Source organism: Acanthopagrus latus, chromosome 9 (assembly GCF_904848185.1).
Source record: "Acanthopagrus latus isolate v.2019 chromosome 9, fAcaLat1.1, whole genome shotgun sequence".
Taxonomy (NCBI): Eukaryota; Metazoa; Chordata; class Actinopteri; order Spariformes; family Sparidae; genus Acanthopagrus; species Acanthopagrus latus.
In genome coordinates, this window is record NC_051047.1 from 4,183,386 (window position 1) to 4,207,021 (window position 23,636).

The 23,636-nt window shown below is 41.2% G+C and overlaps 1 protein-coding gene across 3 annotated transcripts in view; it reads right to left on the reverse strand.

The window, feature by feature from the left end:
• The window catches only part of abcb6b (ATP-binding cassette, sub-family B (MDR/TAP), member 6b), a 45,038-nt gene that overhangs the window by 4,718 nt on the left and 16,684 nt on the right, over positions 1-23,636 (reverse strand). For all 3 annotated transcript variants that reach the window (XM_037109800.1, XM_037109802.1, XM_037109803.1), the window contains exons 14-16: positions 10,776-10,950; positions 10,478-10,590; positions 8,553-8,647 (exon numbers count right to left, since the gene is read on the reverse strand). In XM_037109800.1, coding sequence (XP_036965695.1) covers positions 8,553-8,647; positions 10,478-10,590; positions 10,776-10,950 — 383 coding nt within the window. The remainder of the gene's footprint in view (positions 1-8,552; positions 8,648-10,477; positions 10,591-10,775; positions 10,951-23,636) is intronic.

The window sequence follows — 23,636 nt, forward strand, 5'->3', positions numbered from 1 at the left end:
AAGTCCCCACTGAAACCTCTGAGTGTATTTCACTGACAGGCTCTGGTGACTTCAAAAGCTCAAGGATGAGTGAATTGTATTATGCCTCATTATCAATGAGTGTCAGTAACTGTAAAGCTCAAGAGTGGATCTAAATAACGAAATAACGAGCAGAAGGTTTTCCGTGTGAAAATGACGCTTTGTGTCAATACTGCAGTGCTTACTCAGTTTACATTAGCTTTGTTGTTTGTAGGAAGCCCATTTCACTCTGAGCTGCTCGACTTGTGCTGCTATGTGATTTACTTAACAGACATGCCCTGAAAATAATGATATAGCATAATAATGAAACAGCAGGGATTAATTCACTTGGCAACTTGTAAATATGATTAGGACCTAGCAGTTAGCTTGCTAATATATTTACAAAGAGGCTACTGGGTAGTGCAACCAAGAACTAATACTGGTCAGATTTGAGCATGTGAGCTGGTGAAGATTTTGATTTAAAAACAGTTACTGTGATGATATTTTTGGTAGAGGTGAAGCTTACTGGAAGCTAAAAACATCAGCAGAGCTGACTGGAGACACAGAGTGGTGTTGGCTCAGGTTTGCGTAGCTGACCAATCAGAGCAGACTTGGCTTGTAAGGAGGGGGGACTAATTATAAACATTTCAGACACTGGGTGAATATGTTGCTGACTATAGACAGTTTGAGAAAAAATGAACATTAAACCATATAAATCTATACTAACAGAAACATGAAATAAAAAAATCTAAATCTGAAAACGAACATGTCTTGTTTCACAAGAGAAATAATGGCCAGGGCTACGAAGACAGGATCATTGATGGAATAAATCAGAAATGTTCACACAAATTTATAAGTGTAACAGAGTGTACAGGAGGATGCTGATCAAAGACCAATCACCACTTCATAGCATTGGAACAACAGAGTAAAGAAGAGGGAGAGGAAGACGGATAGATCTGCAGTGGTGCAAGAGGTCAGGAAGAGGGGGGTAAGATGAGGTAAAGGGAACGAGGGAGACCTATAGTGTTGCGGGAGGAGAAATGTGCGGGTGGATGTTAAGTATGTTCAGCTGTCTTATAAAAGTAAAATACTCATTCCTCAGTAATCACTAACAGAAATACATAAACACAGTCATTCACTTCAGTTGTCATTTCTGTCACACATGGCAACAAACTGACACACTCACATGCATACACACACACACACACGCAGCTGAGTATGTTGCTCTGGGTTGGAGAACTCTGTATGAACTTGTCTGTAAATTATTAAAGTTAATGTTTACGAACAGTCTCTGATGAGAGACTGATTGAAGCCACACTCTGAGATCTAAATGGCTCTCATCTCCGGACTTAACTTGAAGATTTGACCCGATGGGGAAATATTATTTACAAGGTGTTGGTAGATACACAGATGTGAGTTGTCCATGGATGTGTAATTTTTCAGTGTTTTTTTTTTTCCTTAAGAAATGAACATTCTTAGGGATAAACACTCCAATCTTAAAATAGGCTTGTGAGCGAGGGGGACATGTCACCCCCATCCCCAGTGGAAATCATTCCCTTGCACACAATGTTGTACGCAGGACAGAAAAACTGGTTCTGCAAACCATAGAGCTCATGCCTCTCCAAACTGCTGAATGTCACTTTAAGCTTCAGCAGAGCCACCACTCCGCTTTAATGTCATCGAGGCTATCTTTGGACATCCACCTTCAATATTTGATAGAAAACCCCGGTCAAAGGTAGAAATATCTCTCCTCATAGACTGCAGACGTCAGTGGGTTTTTTCTCCACTCATTCAGGCTTCACAGCAAGAAGAATCCAGTGTGTTTACAAGCAGGCAGTATACATAGGGTATATATGTCATGTCCTGTTTTTTAAAGGTTAGGTTCAGGATAAACTTTATACTGCACAGTTTCTCCTTGGCTGGGAGACAGTGAAGGATAAAATCACATCAGCTCATGTTAACCATGTTTCTTGACCTGACGTTAATATTAATTACAAATTCATACTGTGCAAAAAGTGGAAAAAGAATAACAATAAAGTTCCATTAGATTTAAATGAATCTGAATAAAAAAGTCAGGTTTTATACATATATAATGTGCATGATATACTGGGCTTCAATAAGGAAATATGAGATCTTGTCCCCCTTACAATGATACATCAGATGTATGAAGGGGAAGTCCTGCAGTCTTTTAGACAACTGTAAGATAGATTTGGTCTGACAAGTAAAGATTTTTTTAGGTACTTGCAACTGAGATGTTTCTATGATGTCACACAAAGAATGGAGTTTACTGAAGAAACAACCCACACCTATAGAAGATTTGTTCATAAATATTACGAAAGAAAAGAAAGATAATAAGGTTGTTTCACACATTTACAAATGTTTGAATATGCTGATGTCGGGGAGTGCTCTTGATATAAAAGGGAAGTGGGAGTTAGGAATGAATGTCAGACATGCTGGGAAGGTGTGTGTGAGGAGGGGCATAAAACAAGCAATAGTCCAGTGTGGAAAGAATTCAACTGGAAACTATGAGATATTTTAGAACCCCCTCCATAACTTCCAAATTTGATAGTAGTAAAACAAATTTGTGCTGGAGGGAATGTCATCAGATAGAAGACCACACACACATATGTTGGGATTGCCCAAAGTTGAAAAATTATTGGGAGGGGATTCAGAAAGAATTATTGTCTATATTGAATATCATTTACCTCTGACCCCAAAATTCATATTATTGGAGCAGTCCCTTAGAGAAGATGGGACAAAAAGGAAGCTGTATCTATTTCATGTCCTATTAATAATAGCCAGGAAGATGATAACTCTGTCATGGTTAAAACCGCTTCCTCCTACTATACTACAGTGGCAAGAGAGAGTGAAGAGGGTATATATAATGGAGAAGACAACAGTACATCTGCATCTTAAGATGGACATTAGCAAACTCTTAAATTATCCAGTGTGAAACACGGTGAAAATGTGCTGTCTGAGGAGAACTGTCTGAGTATACTTGTGATTTGTGCAGAGGAATATCAGAAACGATCCAATGAGTCTGAATTGTTTGCCAAACTGTTATTGGTTCAACTGTCTTTTTTTTAATAACTGACTTTTCAAAAGTACGTAACAAAGAAATATCTTGCGTACATCAAAATATGAGTGTAAATACCAATAAATACTTGGTTAAAAAAAAAAAAGAAAAGTGTTGTGTGAAGGGCCAAGCAGAGGGGAGTAAGATTAGAGCCAGAACGTGTGGAGAATAAACACCTGGAGTCACTTCAGATTCTGCTCCAATACAGAACCATTTACCACTGGGAGAAGAGATTACTCTTTAACTTTTGCGATTAAAAAGTGGATTTATATTCACTCCCATTTATCAACCTAACTGCAGCAATGATCTGTACACGTGACCTCAATATTCAGGTGTTTATGTGCTGTGCTATTGACTGCTGCAGGGGAAATGTACTTTACTTCATGGACATATCATTACAGAGAGAAGAGGGGAAAATAAAGGGAGAGAACCAGTGTCTGTGTTGTGTAACATACTGGATTCAAAGGGAATTGTCCTGCTGTAAACTTGCTTCACTGTTTATGCATATACATGAAACAATTACCACTGCTGGTGAGTGTTGCGATGAAGTCTTATTCATGTTAAATGTAGTCTCATTTGCTAAATTCCCAGAAGTAGCAGCAGGTGAGCAAATAAAAGAGGCCATTATGAACTGCATAAACTTGTGGATGTCTCTGAAATTTTAGTCAATTTAATGCAGAATTGATGCATTATCTTGCTGCGCTTCCACAATTGAATCTCATAGAGGGCAGGAACACAGCATGTGGAAAAAAATCAAAGGGCCCTTCTTGGGGCTTAGTCCCTTGTTTTTGGTGTCATCCTTCACATACACCAAATCTCCAGCACTTTAGGTGATTTCTTGTACTGGAACATCGTAAATTCCCTTTTGAGTTTTTGGGCAGTGTGAAGATGCTCTCTTGCTGTATTTTGTTCTTATTGTAGTCCTTCTCCCAGGTTGTTAAAGACTTCCATTCGGTCAGGTTTGTGTTCTGCAGCCCCGGACTGGATATCCTGTGGACGGTTACCTTCCCTGCCAACCTGAGCCTGTTACATGTGAACCCCATGACTGGATGCCGTGACCTGAGATGAGTAGTGGCAGATGCTTGTCTCAGTTCTTTTGGTTCTGATTCACTCAGCACCGGATCATCTGGAGTAAGGTTCTGTTGAGCTGCTCCACCTGTCCGTTAGAAGCAGGATGATAAGGGGTATTGTCTTTGTGATCTGCAGGACCTTGCATACAGTCTGCAACAGGGAATTCTCAAAACTCTGGTTGGTGTGCAACTCAAGTGGGGTTCCAAGTCGAGCAATACAATTGTACACAAGTTTCCTTGCTGTCATCTGAGGCCCTTGGTCAGGGACAGACCCGTTGGGTAAAGTGGTCAATAATGACTAGAATGTACCAAGGATGTCTAAATAGAGATGGTCCAGAGGTCCTCCTGTTTGGTAACTTTGCAGCTTGGGTCTTTTAACTGGCCCTGTAGTTTTGCATGCATTTCAGTGCTGGCATCTCTTTACAAACAGTCAGACATTCTCATCCATACCGGTGATAGCTTTGATGTAGGCGCTCAAGGTTTTTCACTTCTCCAAGATGGCCAGACTGAGAAGGGCAGTGGCAAGCCTGCAGGACCCCTCTTTGAATGAAAGCAGGAAGTAGTAGCAGCGAAGTTGGACGCTGGGATCCTAATCTCTCCCCAGAATCATAGAGATCTCCTTATAGCAGAGTCAAAACTTCTCAATGCAGGATTTTCAAGCATCACCTGATCTTTATTAGGGAGAGTCCAAGATCAGCTGTATGGAGTTAGAACACTGCAGTCTCCAGCATAGTTGGATGTGGCTGGCCTGTTTCCATTGGCTAAATGTTATCATCATTAGTCTTGCTGTTGGACTGGATACATCTCCCTGCCAACGGCACAACATCATCTTCAAACCTTGCCCACTGCTCTTAATTATTATTATTATTATTATCATACCTTGACACGGCACATTGGACAAATTCTTCCCAGCCTTGTAATAGTCACATTCATTTGAATGTGCTTTGGTTCACTGTGACATGGCTTCAGCACTGGTGTCCTGCCCAGTGCTCAATGTGGAAGTCATATTGTCTCAAGTCTTCCAGCCAGCTAGCCAACTGACCTTCAGGCTATTTGAAGTGAAAACGCCAGGTGAGACTGCCATGATCTCTTTGCAACAGGAACTTCCTGCCCAGTAGGTAGTGGCATAATTGGCGGATATAGCAGTCGACAGCATGTTACTCAAGTCTGTTGAGCTGGTGTAAGCTGGCTGCTGACGTATGTAAGAATTTCCTATTCTCCCCACTGGAGATGTAACAGAACGGCCCCAATACTGTGGCTTGAGCCATCAGTGTTGAGAATGTACTTGCCTCCAACAGTGGCGTATCCCAGCACTGATGTAGTTGTTAGCTTTTCATTGATTTGCGTAAAATCATCCTGGTGCTCGTCTGTCAACAGGTATGTAGCCCTCCTCTTTAAAAAGCTGTGGAGAGAGCTTGCCAGTTCTGCAAATGCTGGAACAAACTTGCAGTAGTAGTTGCATAGCCCGAGAAAAGCTTGCAGCTTTGGCAGGGGGGTTCCCAGAGCCGTACATCCCTGACAAGGGCTGAGTTTGGCCCGATCCTGTCACCTCTCACAATGTGGACCAGGAAGAGGACTTCCTCTCGAAGCAAATGACATTTAGGCAGCTTCAGTTTAAATCCATAGCTGTGGAGACACTTGAAGACCAGCGCAAGCCAGTCCAGGCTTTCATCCACTCCTCTACAAAGGATAATTACATTGTCAAGGTAGATTATCTCCATCACCTTCTGAAATGTGCTTGTCTGTCTGTCTTAGGGAGTCACGTGTTCAGAGGGACTACTTGCTAGAGGCAACTTCTCGCAGCTTGTTTGTTGCAGGCGCCATCCTGTGGTGTTCAGAAGAAGAAGTACAGAAGGACTACACTCTGTGTGGTAAACAAACTCATCATGGATCAGTGCGTAGGATTTAGTGAGCTGTATTGGCATATAAATAGGAAAATATTTCATTATTACATTGTTGTAAGTGTATCATCACAGAAAAGTGATTTTGTTACCTTAGAATCAACCTTTTTATCTAAAAAGGGGGAAATTCATCTTCCATGAGGCCCACCATGTTGCACTGTCATGTTTCTATACCAGCTTAGAATGGACAAACAACACATTGGCTCTACAAAGCGCCTTTTTAGTTTTTAGCAGCCGCTGTAAGATGAGGCGAGGGGTATTCAGTTATTCAGTTATTATATAAATAGGCATTTTTCACAGAAGACATGGGTCATGTTATTGTGCATGGTTGCACAGTAGTATTAGTGTCATCTGTGCTTTTCATGCTTTGACAAGCCAAAATTATTGTGCATCACTACTACCTATGTCAGCACCGTGTAAATGAGGCGAGATATCCATAACTTGGTTCTATAAGTAGGTTGCTGCCATGTTCAGAAGGGAAGGGAAAATACCTTCCATCCAATAACTAAGTTGATTAAAGAGAGATATCAGCTCACCCATCAGACTGAAATGATAGTGTGTCTGTTTTGACTGTGTGTGTGTTTTAATTTTATTTAAGACCCAACTGATTAAGTCTATAAACAGTCCTGATCCTAGGACCAGACTCCATCTGTTGCTGCTATTGAAAGATTAAGAAGCTGGTGGATAAACTTGTTCAAAGGCTATTGGTCAATACAAGGTCAGAGAAAGAGACAGTGCAACATGAACACCATACTATTAATTTTTAAAAGAAGGATTGTAAATTTAAAAAAAAGACTCCCAGGATGACTTATCTGATTATTCCTGTTTGGGATGAATAGACAAAGAAATAACTGAAAACAACAATTATAAACTTACTTAAACTATAGTAGAATGTATCTACTTCAAAAGTCAAAATTCATGATTCATTTCTTTCGAGTATGATAGGGAATCAGTCTGCTGAACAGCAGACTATAAATAGTTTGACTATTGCTTCAGAGCTTTAGTGTCAGCTCTACTCACAGATGACTAGTCACAGTCAGCATCTGTAAACAATGTCTGTAGGCATGGGTCAGAGTTTCCATACAGGTGCCAACATTCTCCTATCAGATGTGTTTTTCTTTGGCTGTAGGCACACACATCTGTCAGTCATGTGTGTGGGTATATAATACATGGATATGGGTATTTGATTTGTATAGAGAACCAGCAGGAATGAGTCCTAAACCCCAGAAATTACTTTGCATTATTGCACTTCTGGTTCCCTCATCTCAAAGTCTATGGGTTTTGTCTAAATGCCTGAAAGAAAGTCCGGCATACCATGGGCTGATGATATTACCTATTTTGTTCTTTGACATAAAATAGGCCAGTGAATGGCCAGAGATAATTATGAAGAGCTTACATGTCTTAAATACGGCGGGTGGCTAACAAGTGTCCAAATGGGACTGCAGAGGTTGTCGAGGACACCACTATGTAGCAACACCTTTTATGGTATTAAACTTTGGTGTGGCTATATGGAAATGTAAATATGGAAATTCACACATACAATGCAGTTAATTGAATTTAATGAAATAACAATGTGAATTGTCTGCAGTTAACTTCACCAGTGCCTTTCTAGTTCTCTAATACAACCCACAGATGCAGATAATACAAGCTGTAAGAGAGACAGCATTATATACGCATCCCATGGAATGAAACCATTGGGATTGGGATTTTGTAATATCTCAAGCAAAATGATGTTTCGCTTCTGACCAACTGAGTACATCTTCTGTACAAAAGAAACCATGATTTAATAATGTTAGCCTTGGAACAAGGAAAACACAATCCATTGTACTAATGATGCAGAACACAGAGGAAATGATCAAAACTGGGTTCAGCACCACAGGCTACATCACTCTTGATGTATTTTAATGTGTGCGAGTGTCACAGCCTTTCATGTCTTGTTCAATATCACTCAGACTGATGAATAACCAGACATCTGTTTCTTTTACTTTTGTTGACCTGTCATCACGCGTCATCTCATATCCTCCAATCAGCTTTCCATTTAATCTCTCCATCCCTCTCTTTGTGTCCGCTCTAATCCTGTTTTCCTTTCACCACATCCCTCTTTTCCTTTCATCTCTCTAACTCACATTTGTTTTTTTTCTTTTCAGCCTGGTCCTGTATCACAACTGCAACTGTAATCACTTTGTAACAGACCGCTGTCATTTCTACAGTGTGTTTATACCCCTATGTCAGGTAACACCTTTGGCCCATAAGAACTACCAAACACAGGCAGTAAAAAAGGGCTTCTGTTCATTCGAAAGTGTTTGGTGATCCTTGGGGGGGTTGTGGTGATCAGTATGATAAAATAATTCAGTGGAATGATCATCCCATTACCTATTATTCTATTGCTGTGGATGAAGCTGACAGACCACAGTGTTACTTTCTAAATGCTGTTGTAGTGCTTTTAACATCACATACTTATTAGGGAGCTTCCTTAATTATATGACCACAGCTTAGTAGTAATGTCACCTGTGCGCGACCACTATAGTTGTCCTGTTGGTGCAGACCTTGGCCAGTGAAGCCTGGATGTTCCTCTCAGTCTGGGTGTCCAGTGAGGAAGTGGCCTGGTGGAGCAAACACAGTGCTGTATAAAGGTTAAACATTCATTTATTTGTCTTTCTGCTATGTAAGAGAAACACATTTTTTTCAATGGAGTGTAGTATTGAGGAGGAGTTCAGGAGTCTTACAGTTTGGGGAATGAAGCTACTCTGTAGTCTGGTGGTATGGCAGTATAATCAATTTAAGACTTTTTGTGGCAATGAAAACCAATAGAGACAGTTTGGCTACTAATTGATAAAACGTTCTGGTGTGCTGATTCTGGTGGCCTCTGTGGACAAAATATTACAATGGTGAATCAAGACACCTTTTTGTAATTGCCATACTACCAGACTACAGAGCAGCATCTTTTCTCTCAGCAATTTATGTGAAATGAATATTTCATCCATCTTTTTACACTTTTTTCCCAGTGGGTCTATTGTAGTTTTCTCTTCTGTGACAATTGTTGCATTTGTGACGTGAAACCTGATGGCAGTGACGTACAATGTAACACTTAGGATAAAAATTGCGGACAGGCTGCCTTGCCTGCAGGAGGCGGGAATGGGGTCAGTAGGTGTTTTTAGAATATTGACTAACGCGGTTAAAAAAAACCTGTGTACACTTGCTAATTTTGGGTAAAAAGCAGTATAACAGCCCTCCACTTTTTCCCCATTTCTACTGTCATCTTCACTATTTTCTCTGCTGTCTCTTCTGCTGTCTCAACCTCTGTGTCCTCTGGAGTCTCATTCTCCTCTGCTGTGTCATTCCCTATCAATTTCACAGTCTCCTCCACTGTTTCCTCCGACTCCTCTGGTTGCTGACCCTTTGTTGCTCAGAATCCTTCTTCCCTGACAGCTTTGAGACAGATACAAAAATGGCTTGTGTGTTATGAAGGAATGACCCAAACAGTGTCAAGTACTAGCTACAACCCTGTAAATCCCCTCAAGCCATAGTATCAATAAGCTCACAAGCAAATTAGTGATTTTTGTGTTTAAATTGAATCTGACACTAAAATGAAAAAAATGACTAACTCTTTTAATCATGGCTGTTTGTTGTTAAACCCACAGAATTCAGCAACCTGTCCTTTGCTTAATAACTGCTGTTCACCAGCCTTTATAATGTTAACCTACTCCTCAGTGACTATTTAAGAATGGATCATAATAATCCAGAAAAATAACATAGTTAATATCAAAATTAGGTGGTTGCCTACCTTTTGACCTAACGGCACTATTCAGCTCTGAATATCTTTTTAATATTCACAGCCCGTCACTCCTGAATTTGTTTTCTTCTCCTGAGATGGTGACGGCATGACCTGCCCTACTCTGCCTCTGATTGGACAGCACTCATTGCCTTTTGTTAGGTTGGTTAGATTCATGCATAATGAGTGATGATTGGTTAGGGTTAATATCTGGGTGAGCCAATCAGAGAGAGGTTGAATAGGCATAGCAGCTGGAACTGCTCATGTTTTTGTTCCTGTGGCTCCAAAGTAGAAGAGAAACAGACCAACAGCGGTAGGTTTGAGATTTCAGGCATTCATTTCCATGTTGATGGATGCTTCATTCAGTATTCAACACAATTGTCCATTACAACATTAACAGGGAAGCTGATATGGCTTCGCCCTGCCAGACAGTGAATATCATTTTTTAAGGTTCTTGTTTATACAAACTAGGCAGGGAAGTACATGAGCCACACCACAGGCATGTCGGCTGATAGTGTGCATGTCGGTAAAGTTGTTAAAAAGCAAATATGTTAAGGTCACATTGATGACATTTTTATGTACACAAATCTTTTTTTTTCCAAAATAACACATCTACAGAGTTTGTGGAAAGGCGCAAAACCAATCCAACACCAACCCTCACCTCATCTAGCAGAATGATCTGAGGCTCTTTCAGGATGGTTCGAGCGATTGCCACTCTCTGCTTCTCCCCACCACTGAGCTTCAGACCTCTCTCCCCCACCTCTGTGTCGTACCCTGGTGGAACACAATGCCAGTATCTTCATTATCATCATCCTTATTCAGGTGCTGTTCACATTTAGCAACATCAGGATTCAAAATGGGTTCTGTTACAGGTTTGCTTCAGCCAACAAGTCCAAGTCAAGTAGCCAAAAGCATCTTCATCATTATCATGTACACACACTCACACACCCCTGCCTGACCCTGAGGTAGCTCCAGTATCCTGGTGTGTATGTCTGCAGCCATGGCAGCTCTCTCCACCTCCTGGTTGCCAGCAGTAACACGACTGTAGCGGATGTTGTTGCCGATGGTGTCGTTGAACAGTACCGTATCCTGGGGAACCACACCGATGTAGGACCTCAGAGAGGACTGGTACACCTTAGAAAGTAAAGGGTATTTGCATTTTAGGCTTTGGTAAATCCGCATTATATGGCAGCGAGGTGAGAGGTATACAACCTTAACAAGACTGAACCAAATGGGACAAACTTGGAAAGTTCTGTAAAAGTATCCTGCAGGTGAAGAGAAAAACTTACAACTCTGTGCGCAGAGCTGATGTAAGCCAATATCCTCATCTATTGATACTGTCATATTAAAACAAGTGACCAACTCTTGCTTTCTCATGCCCTTTGTGAACAGGATTGAACCCACAAAGAGGGTCCCTTTGCATCAGCCATTTAGAGCACTACACCACGACCACCTCAGCTCCAGGAAACACAGTGAGAACATTCGACCTAACCAAATTATGATCAAAAAACAGAAAACTGGAATTATTGGACAGAACTAATGAAATCCCAGAACAAAATGGAAACATATGTAGCTCTAAACAGAGAGTACACTGTGGCAGCCTAGTTGACGCAAAACAGAGAGCAACTTGGCAGTTGACGTAGGCCAACACAGACAGACCTGCTGTCCAGAGGATAGATTGCGTTCTCACTGACATAAAATCGGATGCAGAGCTGCAACAAATGTATTAAAGATCAATATCTTTCTAAAATAACATAAATATTCCCAGGGTTCCCCCATCCACATGACTCAGAGTGACTTCCAGCCTTACTGGGAGAGAAGGAGGGATGCTGTAGACTGGCAGCAAAGTATGAAGCAGCTTGTCATAAGCTTAGCTACTTGGTGAGCCCCCTGTCCCACATGACCAGTGTTGGGTTATGTTACTTTCAAAAGTAGGCTAACTCGTTACATTACAAGATTACTGCCATTAAGGTATTATCTACTGAGAACTACTTGACGGGGCGTTGGACGGAGAGGGCTCTGGATTTATTTGAAGACCAATGAAGATGATGACTGCAAAGACATCATAGTATTTTGTAGTTGTTTTATGCCTCCAATACTTAATAATGGTCTCTATAACCCCTTTCACACAAGCAGACAAATGTCCATGTTAGGACACCGGGATATGAAATGGCGTTTAAACGGCTATCATCAAAGTTCTGCAAAACATCTGCTCAGAATATTTCCCATTGCTGTTGGACACAGATCCAAAATGCTGAAGCTTTCTTTCTGCTGTGGGATCTCTGTGGATGGTTTGCAGCTGCTTCATACCTTTGTTCTTGCCTATATTAATTGCCACTCTTTCGTTGGACATGTGGACACGTCCACATCCATGTCGTATTGATGTCTACACAAAATCAGTCATTACAGAGCAGTCTGCAGCCTCATACCCAGCTGCTGTCCCTCACCCAAACCAGACAAAGTATTTCCAACATGTGTGAAAACGTCTGACATGAACAATCTCCTGTTGTCTGCTGCATGTGTGAACAAGCAAATGTGGACAATATCCTGATTTGATTCTCTGGATATTGCCTGGAGTTCATATGTGAAAGGGGCTTCTGAGACAAGACGAGAGAGAAAACTAACCCTCACCAAGAAAAACGAATGCTACATGTCAACATCTACACTGATCAGCCATAACATTCTAACTAAAAACAGGTGAAGAGAATAACACAAGGTGTCAGAGCACACATTGCATTGCAGCTTGCTGTGTATGCGGCTGCACAGCTGAAGGCTGGTCAGATTGCCCATGCTGACCCCTGTCTACCGCTGAAAGAGGCTAGAATGGGCGTGTTAGCATCCAAATTGGACCAAGGAAGAAGGTAGTCTGTTCAGATGAAATATGTTTCGCTCACTAACTAAACCCCTTCATGGAAGCAGTAGTCCCTAATAGCAGTGGCCTCTGCTGCCACACTGCAAATATGGTTAGGGAATGGTTTGATGAACACAACAACAAGTTCAAGGTGTTGATCTGGCTGCCAAATCCCCAGATCTCAGTCCAATCGAGCAGCTGTGGGACTTGATGGACAAACAAGTCTCATCCATGGAGGCCCCATCTCACAATTGACAGGATTCAAAGGATCTGCTGCTAACATCTTGCTGCCACACCTTCAGAATTCTTGTTGAGTCCATGTTTCAATGGATCAAAGCTGTGTTTTGGCAGAAAAAGGAGGACCTAGAGAATAGAGTAGTGTCACAGTTACATATTTGTGTAGGCTAACCCTGAAGCATTGCCCTGGTTCCCTTGGAATTTGATTTCGGATTATCACCAGAAATACAGTAAATTCATTGCAAAACACAAGTTCTACGATACTTACACGTTTTGTTCAGCAGGTTAATCTTCAGCGATGATCACCATGTGATTTTGAAAGCATAAATTATATCTCTAGAAGTAAAAAGTTAATTTTAGGTTACAAATGGACTATATCATAGTCACATGAACATGAACAACCACTAAGCTTCTTACTACAAAATTACTATATAGGTTTTCTGTAAACTGATCAATGTACAAGTTGTAAAGTCAGAGTTAGAATAGTTTGTAACTAAAGTGGGCCTGTAAAGATGGACTAGTGAGTAGATGAGTGTCTGTTTTTTGCTGTGATGACGTTTAATGTTCCCGAAAACCTCTGTAGTCTCATTCAGACAGTTGTCAGCAACCATCATTTTCAAGACAAGGAACCACTTATGATTAAATTGTGGCACATTTCATGACGTGTTTTATGTTGTAGAACAAAACGCATAAATATCTTTAGCCTGTGGTGACAGACCTTATTTCAGATATTTCACTGAAAACCAAGTCTGTGCTCAAATGCAAACTGATTTCCAGGTTTTAGGACTACAGTCTACATCACTGCATACCAGGCAGTTGGTTATAATGTTATGGCTGATCTGTGTATATATTCAAACCCCCATCGATATGTGATTTTTATAATATGCTAATATTACGAAGAATTTTGACACTAGCCTTTTTTAGATAACTTAACTTTCATTATTATAAATCACCCTAAGCATCTTTGTCTGCATCATGACAACCACAAAGTCTCATACTGGCCAATAGTGGACTCATATACACTGGTACCGATAAATCTCTGACAATCCTGACCAACCAATCTATCGGTCAGGCTCTAATATATATAGCAATAAAAGTGAATGATGAATGAAATGAATTTTCATTTGTCTTCTGTGGATGGTCTCATGGGAATATGGATCTTTCAGATCAGTTTTAGAGTGCATTTGGTCTTGATCTTGGTCCTAATCTTGACTTCATCTCAACCCCTTAAGTCTTGGTCTGGTCTTGGTCTTGGTTAAGGTTGTCTGTAGCCCTTTTTAGATAGAAAAGGCGGCACATTTGCTCCAAGGTAAGGGCGGGAATGTGCCGGCCTGTCTTTCTAAAACCGAGGCGCAATATTCCCTCTTTTCCAAAAGCCGCCTCTGAGGTAGGCGTAAACATGTGACGTGATGTGAAGCTCGAAGTTGGGCTGTGAACAGTGACAGAATTTGTCTTCAAAATAAGAGCTTTACATTGGACCCCATAGGAGTTTAGAACTGGGTTCTTAGAGGGGGCTTTTAATTTGAAAGTAGTGACCGTCCTTAGCTTGCCGACACAACAACAAGCTAACACAACCAAACAACTACAGAGACCGAGGAGACGCTGCATCTCCTGGATCTCTGCGGCTGTCCAGTTGTTCATCTTAATGTCTGTGGATGAAGTGATGGACTGACTGCTGTGATCAGCTGTTTCCTGGTTTTAAAACTCCCCGGCTGTGGGTCGCACAACAGTGCAGGTCATTGACACCTCCGCCCACCTCACGCAGAGGCCGGCACATTTCTGCCTTGTTTTTAGATAGCAGGCGAGGCAGAAATAAGTGTAGCCCTGAGGCAGAAAATCGGCGGACCAAAACAGACCCCCGATTTGCCGCCCTCTGTCTAAAACTGTGGACCGAGCCGCCAAAAGGACGGGCAAATTGGCGGCTTGGCGCTCTGTCTAAAAATGGTTAGTGTAAGCTGAACTGGGTAGAATTCTCTCTCTACTTGCTTTTTATTTCTCGCAATAACACACACGCACAGACACACACACACACACACTAACACACACAGCATACATCTACATAAATGTTGCATGACTTAATTTATCCTATACTATATAATGCATGCTGCCCCAGGTCATAGACAGCATATGTCCTGAACCTTTCTGTCCCTGTCTGTCCATCTCTTCCTCAGGTCTTTACATTTCTGACTTAACCCACTTACCTTCCTTTTTGCCACTCTACATCAGTTTTAATTGACACTTTAGGTGTCCATACTGCACACTGTAGCAGCCAACAGATATTTACCTGTCTAAAGCTAGCTGAGAGGTAAGAACATCTGGGGAGAAGTATTGTCGGGAAACCTGGATAAACTGACTTTTAAAATAAACTGCAACCACTTATGACACACAACCCTGTTTTCCTCAGCTATTAAGAGCAGACAGCTCAGACTAAAAGGGACTCAGTCGTACTTGGTCTGATCAGTTCAGATCCAAACCATATTGGTATCAGCGAAAAAGTCGTAAAGTTTTTCCCACATTCAAGAATCTTTTTATGTATCTGTCTCTTGATCTCCAAAAATAATTTCCGGTTTTTCAGTGACTCTTTGGTCAGTGTGCAGTATACTTTGCGTCTTTCCTGTGGAAAGTTTTCCTCTGCAGCCACAACAATACACATTCCATTTCCTGCACCAGCTCGGTTTGGCTGGTAATCACTCACTTTCCCTTAATTTCATCTTTGCAGTTTACTTTTGGTATTTATTCCACTCAAGAACAACACAACATCTGTTTCTGATAGAGGAGAGCTAACAGAGTTCCAACACCAAATGTTCAAAAGCAGGAGACAGATGGAGAGGGTAGAGAAAAAAAGGGGGATGAAAATTTTAAAAAAAGAGGCTTTTAATGTTTTCATTAAGATTTCAGCTGAGGAACAACGGAGAAAATATTAGTGTAAGACAGCTGTCCTCACACACAAGAAATACAACTAACATGATAGTAAGCCTGTAAAATGATGCAGTATTTGCCAAATACCTTCAGCACTTAACAGAACTGCTCATCGGTGACCGTACTTTAAGTCATTGAAGACTTTTTTTAATTAAACCACGATCCATTCACAACCTTAACCATGTGCTTTGTGTTCCCAAAACATAACCATTAAAAGGAAAATAATGAAGTCTTTGAAGTAGCTGCTGAAAAGCACCTCAGAAGATTTGTTCTAAAATTAGTCCAGGCCAGGCAATAGTCTTATATTTTGGGAAATAACCTACTAATGCATTCCCTTTTTATAGAGTTGCATGAAAAGTTTTATACCAATCTAATGTCTTTACATATAATCTGAAGTCACAGCCAGCAGCCAGTTATTTGAGCTGATCGTACTGGAAACAGGAGACACAGTGAGCCTGGCTCTGTCCGATGGTCACCTATAAAGCTCACTGTAAACACTTTGTGTGCATCTATGAATTATTGTGCGCGAAACTCGTTTGTTCCATTATCCACAAGACTGCATATCCCACCGAGAGCGCTACAAAAGCAGAACGCGCTGCCGGCTCATACAGTAGACCTCCTGAGGTTTTGCTTATTCTGTCACATTCTCCTTGATTTGTGTGCTTTTGCCATGGTTGAGTAGACTATGTACTTAAACATAAATGTACCTAAATGTGCAATGCAGTGAAGTGAAGCATGATCCCAAAATGGAACAGGGTGTTTTATTTTGAAAGTTCAGACGCACTATGCTGTTCCTGTATGTCACTTCCTGCCCTGCACGATCTACTCTGTTAAGCTTCATGTGACTGCAGCCCATCTCAATGAAATATAGACTAGCCCTGTGTTTTGTAAATAAGCCCCATTATCTCTGTATTCTAAGTATTTGTTTTTGTGCATGATCACTGTTATGGCAGTCATTTCATCTCTGTTTTGTGTCTGGCTGTTTGGCTTCTGACACTTCTTCCTTATGAGGTTGTCGCAAAACACCTGGTATTGGGTGCTGACAGAGCTAGGTTACCTTGTTCCAGTCTTTGTTCTAAGGTATGCTAACTGGCTGCTGGGTGAAGCTTAAAGGGATATTCCGGCATAAGTTTAATCCATATTCTATATAACACATCGTGACACCGAGTAAGATCCCCCCTCGAGAGATCAAGTTTTCTGACCACTAGCTTAGTATTAGCAAACTCAGAAAAGACTGCACAATAACAATACACTGCAGTCTATACCTTCACAAAGAAACTGCCATCAAAAAGACAATCAAAGCCACAAGTAATGCTCAGAACAGCACCAAACTTCAGCAACTGTTGCTTAAGCTTGGTGCTGTTCTGAGTTTGCTAAAACTACATATGCTAGCGGTCTTAAAACTTTCTCAGGGGGCACCAGAATATCCCTTTAAAGGTCATGTTGATAATAGTTTTATGGAGATTAATGATTTTAAAATAATACCAATCTACAGAGGTTCTAGATAAGTACAGAGCTTTTGTAGGCGTTACCCCAGACCTCCACACAGTGACTTAAATTTGGTAAGACCAGTGGACACTAGATAATGTGCAGTGATTTTTGACTGAGATGCATCATCACAGTTGAGATTGTACATGTTTTATGTGAGGTTTCCAGCGGATTTTGTGGCCTATTGTCACACCTAGAAATGTATGTGCACAAAGTCTTCCAATATTTGCATCATCCGTCTTAACCTGTACTTGCTAGTTTATTTACAATAACCAAAGAACATGATCTTAGTTTTGCTTAAATGTAATGATAATTTATAACTGTCAGACCACTTTTTTAATTTGCTCATTTCAAATTTGATTAACTTCTGTTGCAAATCCTCTCCAGTGCAAAAAATATTTGTGTCATCCACAAGTAATACAAATTTTAATAATGTTTCTATTTTACATCTGTCATTAATGTAGAATATGAAAAGAATTGGCCCCAACACTGACACCTGGGGGACTCACAAGCAATGTCCAAGCATGACGACATGCACTCACATATCCTAACACACTGTTGCCTGTTATCTAGACAATCTCTTCGCCAGTTCAAAACAATCCCCCTGATACCATAGAGTTCCAGATTATTCATTCATCTGTCATGACTGATTGTACCGAATGCTTTTTTGAGATCAATAAATACCCCAGCTGCATATTTCTTTTGGTTTAAGGAGTTTGTGATTCCTTCAGTTAGTTCAATGACTAAAGATGTTGATCTGTTGGATCTGAATCTGTATTTACTGTCAGTTAGTAAAATGTATTCACTTCTTGGAGTCATTCCCTCAATGATCTTTTTAACTATTCTCGTGTCAGTGTCATCACATTCAGTTGTTTTTACACTCATGAACAGTCTTTATATTTTCACACTCTTCCACTGCTGTAAGAATCACTGAGAACCAGAAGGCCGTGGTGTCAAACAGGCCACCAAGGCCATGTGCACACTGTATAAAAAGTAGATGAGAAATCCATAAATAAGGTCCAAACATATGAGTTTGAAACGTCGAGGTGCCACCATGTCCAGAAAGATTTGGCGTCCCTCAACTCCTCGTTTCGTCTTGTAGGTTAACTGTACCGGGTCCCAGCTCTCGTCCACCATGGTGCTAAGCTACTCAGCGACCACCTTCCAATGCACTTGCAGAGGATGGAGGTGATTGCCATAGGTCTGAAATCATCCATTGCTTTGGCATGAGGTTTTTTTTGGGAGTATGGATGATGGTTGTCTCCTTCCATGCCCTGGGGAGAGAGCCGAATGCCAGGAACTGCTGGAAAAGCTGAGCTACCACATGGCCCAGCTGGACCGCACACTCCCGCCACACAAAGCCCTTGAGCCCATCTGGTCCGGAGGCTTTCTTTGGATGTAGCTTCGAGAGGATGGAGACAACCTTCCGCTCCTCCACACTGATTTGAGCAGGAGCATAGCTGTATTGGTAGTGTCAGTGCTGTTGAACTTGGCACGGAAGGTACTGAGTGGCTCTGTGAAGGAGGCAGGGTCTGGGCACTGCATCTCAGCTGGTCTCTGTGATCTGTGTTGAGACTTTGCCTTGCCTCCCTCGCATTTTTCCTGGTGAACCTCTCCTCCATCTTATTTTTGTAACTTGGCCAGCTTGTTCTTAGGTTTCAGGTCCCATTCAGCTTGATGGCTCTTTTTTTCCCCGTATAAAAGGCTTTTTTTTTAAGGTTGAGGCAGTGTTTCAGCTTTCTGGTGACCCAGGACTTGTTGTTATGATGGAGTCTGACCTGGATGGTTTTTAATTAAACCTTTTTTGTTTTTAGCTTTTTTCCTAGATTTTGGCAGCAGTAGTATTACATAATGGTCTAAGAACACCGAGGGTAGGGCGGGGTTTAGAGACATATGCGCCAGGTATATTTCCAAAGCATAGGTCCAGCGTTCTGTCCAGTCACGTTGGGGTTGTGGCATACTGCTCCAGCTGTGGGAGCAGTGTGATGGCCACAGCTGCTGTTGTAATCCCTGCTCTGGAGACAGCGTTGTTGAAGCTGACAGATATGAGTTCAGCTGCCAGTGCATTGTCAGGGCCAGGGACATAGGCAAGAAACACAGTCAGCTGTGTGAACTCACAAGGTAGATAATGAGGACTGAATGACACAATCAAAATTTTAATGCCTTGAGCAGACAGTCTCACAGACTGTGTAGATGGTTGCCCATCTGTCATTCAAGGCCATGCAGAGCCCACGCCCAATTGATTTCCATGTTCTCCAGGTATCCCGATCAAAGCATTGCACTGTAATGTGTTTATACAGCCACATTTCAGTGAAACAAAACATACTTGTGTTACAGTAGTGCAGAGAGTTCATCCATTGCAGCCAGTTTCTTATTTGACCTCTTGATTCCCTTTTCCTCCAAATACGTTTCATTAGATATCGCTCGGGAATTAGATCCAGGAGTGGCAATGCTGCAATCACCTCAGTTTGCGGTAGCTCCAAAAAGTCAGCCCAGGTATAGGTGAGTGCAGCCCACTTGGTTGTGTGCTGATATGCCAGTGTACTCAAGCACATCCTGGTAGCAAAACCACCTAACAAGTTCCATATATGTTAGATGTTCATGTCTGAACACATATTGTCACACTCAAAGAAAGGAGCGCCCTGCTGCCAGCCAACTAAAAATGTTGTGTTTGACGGTTCAAAAATGTTGTTAACCTCACCGACATTTGGTTTCAGCTTCTATCAGGATTTGTCAATCATTACTATAATACCGGTGATATATGTAGTATATATGTTTCGTCAGCAAAACTAATGATTGCTAGTATTGGCACAATTAGCAATTTTTAACATTTGCAGTAGCTAGTGATGTCAACATTATCATTTTCAATGTTGGTGATGGTTAACGTAACTTGCTATCTTTAAAATGGCAACCACTTGAGGTGGCAGTTGATTGGAACAGCAGAATGCCAAACTATTACATAAAAAATGTGGCTATTGAGTAAACGTGTCTGTCTTCCATCCCAACAATGGCTCAGCTTGTAGTAACAGTTTCTAATGTTTCTCTATTTGCTTTAATAAGGGATCACCATCAGGCTGCAAGGAACAGGAAGGTGTGTCATAGAATAACAAGAAAAACTAGGTAATTATGGGCAGTGATTGCTAACATGGCTGGACTGGAACCAAGCTATTGTGTGTATCCCTTGAAATCTAAAGGAAGGAAACCTGACTGATACCATAAAAACACGGATGACTCACACTAGCACTCACTAACCAGCCATCAGCCTGCTAGGGCCAGCTGACTCTGACTCATCTGAGCTTCACAACATGTGGCTGCCATATGCAGGGACAAACAGAGAGACAGAGGGCCGATGGGCAGAAAACAAACCCAAGCAAGAAACTGTTGCGAAATACAGAACAACCGTCATGGTAGACGCATTTTAGTCTATACATAAGTTTACTGATGGAAATCGCTGAACTTACATGATATACATAGATGAAGGGATATAACTTGTATGACATAGTTTATCAGTATAACGGAGAAAATATCTAAGATCCATCCATCCATCCATTATCTGTACACATTTTATGTACGCCGCTTAATCCTCTGCAGGGTCGCGGGGGGGCTGGAGCCTATCCCAGCTGACTTAGGGCGAAGGCAGGGGACACCCTGGACAGGTCGCCAGTCTATCACAGGGCTACACATAGAGACGAACAACCAGGCACACTCTCATTAAATATCTAAGATGTGGCCAGAATTTTATCTTAATTCGTTCAAAAAAAGATTAGGATGTGATTAATTGTGAAGGATGTCCATGTTTTTTGTTGCATAAATGTTTACTTAAGTCAGTATGGTAACAAGATGGAAGATGTACATCAGCATTGAGTTAGCCACTTAGTCTAATAAGTCAACAAAACAAGCTGTCAAGACAGGAAATATTTCCACCTAAAAAAAGATGACCTTATTGTCAACTGAAAATATTTATTTTGGTCCAGGTAGACTCCAGTCAGCACTTAGCTCCGCGACTAATAGCAACTTTTGAACGGCAGCTCGTCAGTACAGCCAAAGAGTATAGTAAGCAGCAGTTAGCGGTTACACTGCCCCCTGTAGTTTTGGATACACCTTCAAATGATTGCCATTTCTTACAAATTACACCTTACACCCAAACCACAATCTTTTCCTAAACATAATTAAGAAGCAGTTTTTCCTCATCCTTACCAAACCACGATCGCTTCACAGTCCTGACTGTGTGTTAGAATGGCTCTGATGCAGGGGGTCGTCTCATACCATCATGAAAGAGTACCCTGTGCATCTGTGACACACTGAGAGGAGGTGACAAAACTTCCACATTTAACAACCTGAGAAGGAAAACAGGTAGATTGTACAGCATATTGTACAAATCAATCATTGTATAAGGTTGTGGCATCAACCATTGAAGCCAGAGTAGGGCGGATCTTGTGAGAACTGTGGTCAGACCCATAATAATGCTGCTATGGAGTGTCTGATAGATGCACATTAAAAAGGTATTTATAGAACACATGAAAAGGTGGATTTTAATGGAGTGACAACAGGCAACATGTGAAACAATCTGCTGGCATCAAATCCAAAGCAAGAAATTCTCATTGATCCCCTCACACTCACTCAACAAAGATGTGACTTTATAAGCATCATCTGATCCAAATTAATTAGCACCCAGTTAAAATTTTATTTCAGCATGTCAGTTCCTCTTCGTTGTTCTCCATGACACATGAACAGATTATTTCAGTAGATCAGTATGTTTGTGGTTGAAAAGAAGTGATTTCTATGTTCTATAATTTACCACTAAATTTGTGCTGAGCAATATACTTACAATCCTGGTAAACAGTTAACAGCTAATTACAACAATAAGAAGCAGTGGATGAACAGAGTCATCTAAAAAGGTTGTTTACATTCAACCCTTTCATGCACGGTACAAGACAGGAAATATTCAGGATGTCAAAAGATTTGCTACAATTATAAAAACAAATGTCTCTAGAATAACCTGCCAACCCGAGCTTTAAAAGTAAAAACAAACACTGAAAAAAATTACTTTGAGGTTTAATGACTCATGCATGAAAGGGTTAACTTTACAGAGAAGGGCCAGCCCCGATGCTTCATAACAACAATAAATGGATCCTTTGGCAAAGGAAGCTGAGGAGTTTTACCACGTCCTGCTCCTCTTCCTCCAGAGGCTAAAAAACCCCAGATTGATGAACAGTCTGACTCTGATTAAAGAGACGACTATGTGCGTGTGCATGCGTGTTGATTAAACGATCCTCCTGCTGTGTAATTATAAATGAGCGTCCTCATAATCAACACCAGCCTGTTCATCTGAACGGGCATGTCATCGGATATAAACAGGTGTGGGAGTGTGTTCTACAGAGCCTGTGCTCTTTGATTTTTATTGAGACTTTTGGCAAATCATAAACAGAGTTACTGTGACTACAACTGCAATAAATGTGGCTTCATCTTCACACACACACACACACACACACACACACACACACACACACATACACACATCTGGCGTCTGGACTCGTTGCTGCATTATTCAGGAACCTTTTACTATGATTTATTCACAGTGTGACTGGAGCTCACTCACTCAGCCCAGCTGTGTGTTTGTGTGCATGTGTGTGTTTCAGTGTGTGTGTGTGTGAGAGAAAGTGGAGAGAGGGGGAAAGTGGAAGTCAAGGTGCATGAGGGAAAGGGAGGAAACAGTAATGAAAAGTGCGATATAGAAAAAGAGAAATAAAGAAAGATGTCAAGGAAACAGACACATGACTGAGTGACATCACTCAGAACTCATCACAGCTGATGATAAAAAACAGGATAAAAAAAGTGTCACGAATAATATAAAGTGAGTCAATGTACGTTGTACATCAAACACAATAAACTAGATAGTGGGTGCATAGATGCTGCCTGTGGCGCTGTTCTCTAGCTTCCAGGTTTACTTGTAGGTTATACCGCCATTGCAGTAGTGTAGTGTTTCCCATGCTGGCCCGCACATAGACTTTACATTTTACATACACTTTACATAAGCTTATTTGCAGTTCGAGGTGTCCTGTCAACAGGTTTACATGTGTCTCTTTTATAATAGTTGTCTATGGGGAAAATCAAGAATATTGCCGAAGAGGCGCTTTTGTGTTTCACTTTGAAAAAGAAATTCTCCACCACTGTCTCATCATCAGCTGTCCTTACTGCCCCATGTGGCAAGTGACTCCTGCAACTCTGTGCTGTGACTCTGCTTCTGGCCCTGCTGCAGAGGTCATAATTATAGTGTCCATTGTCCTTGTATTTCTTTTAAAAAATAAAAAAAGATAAATGGCGG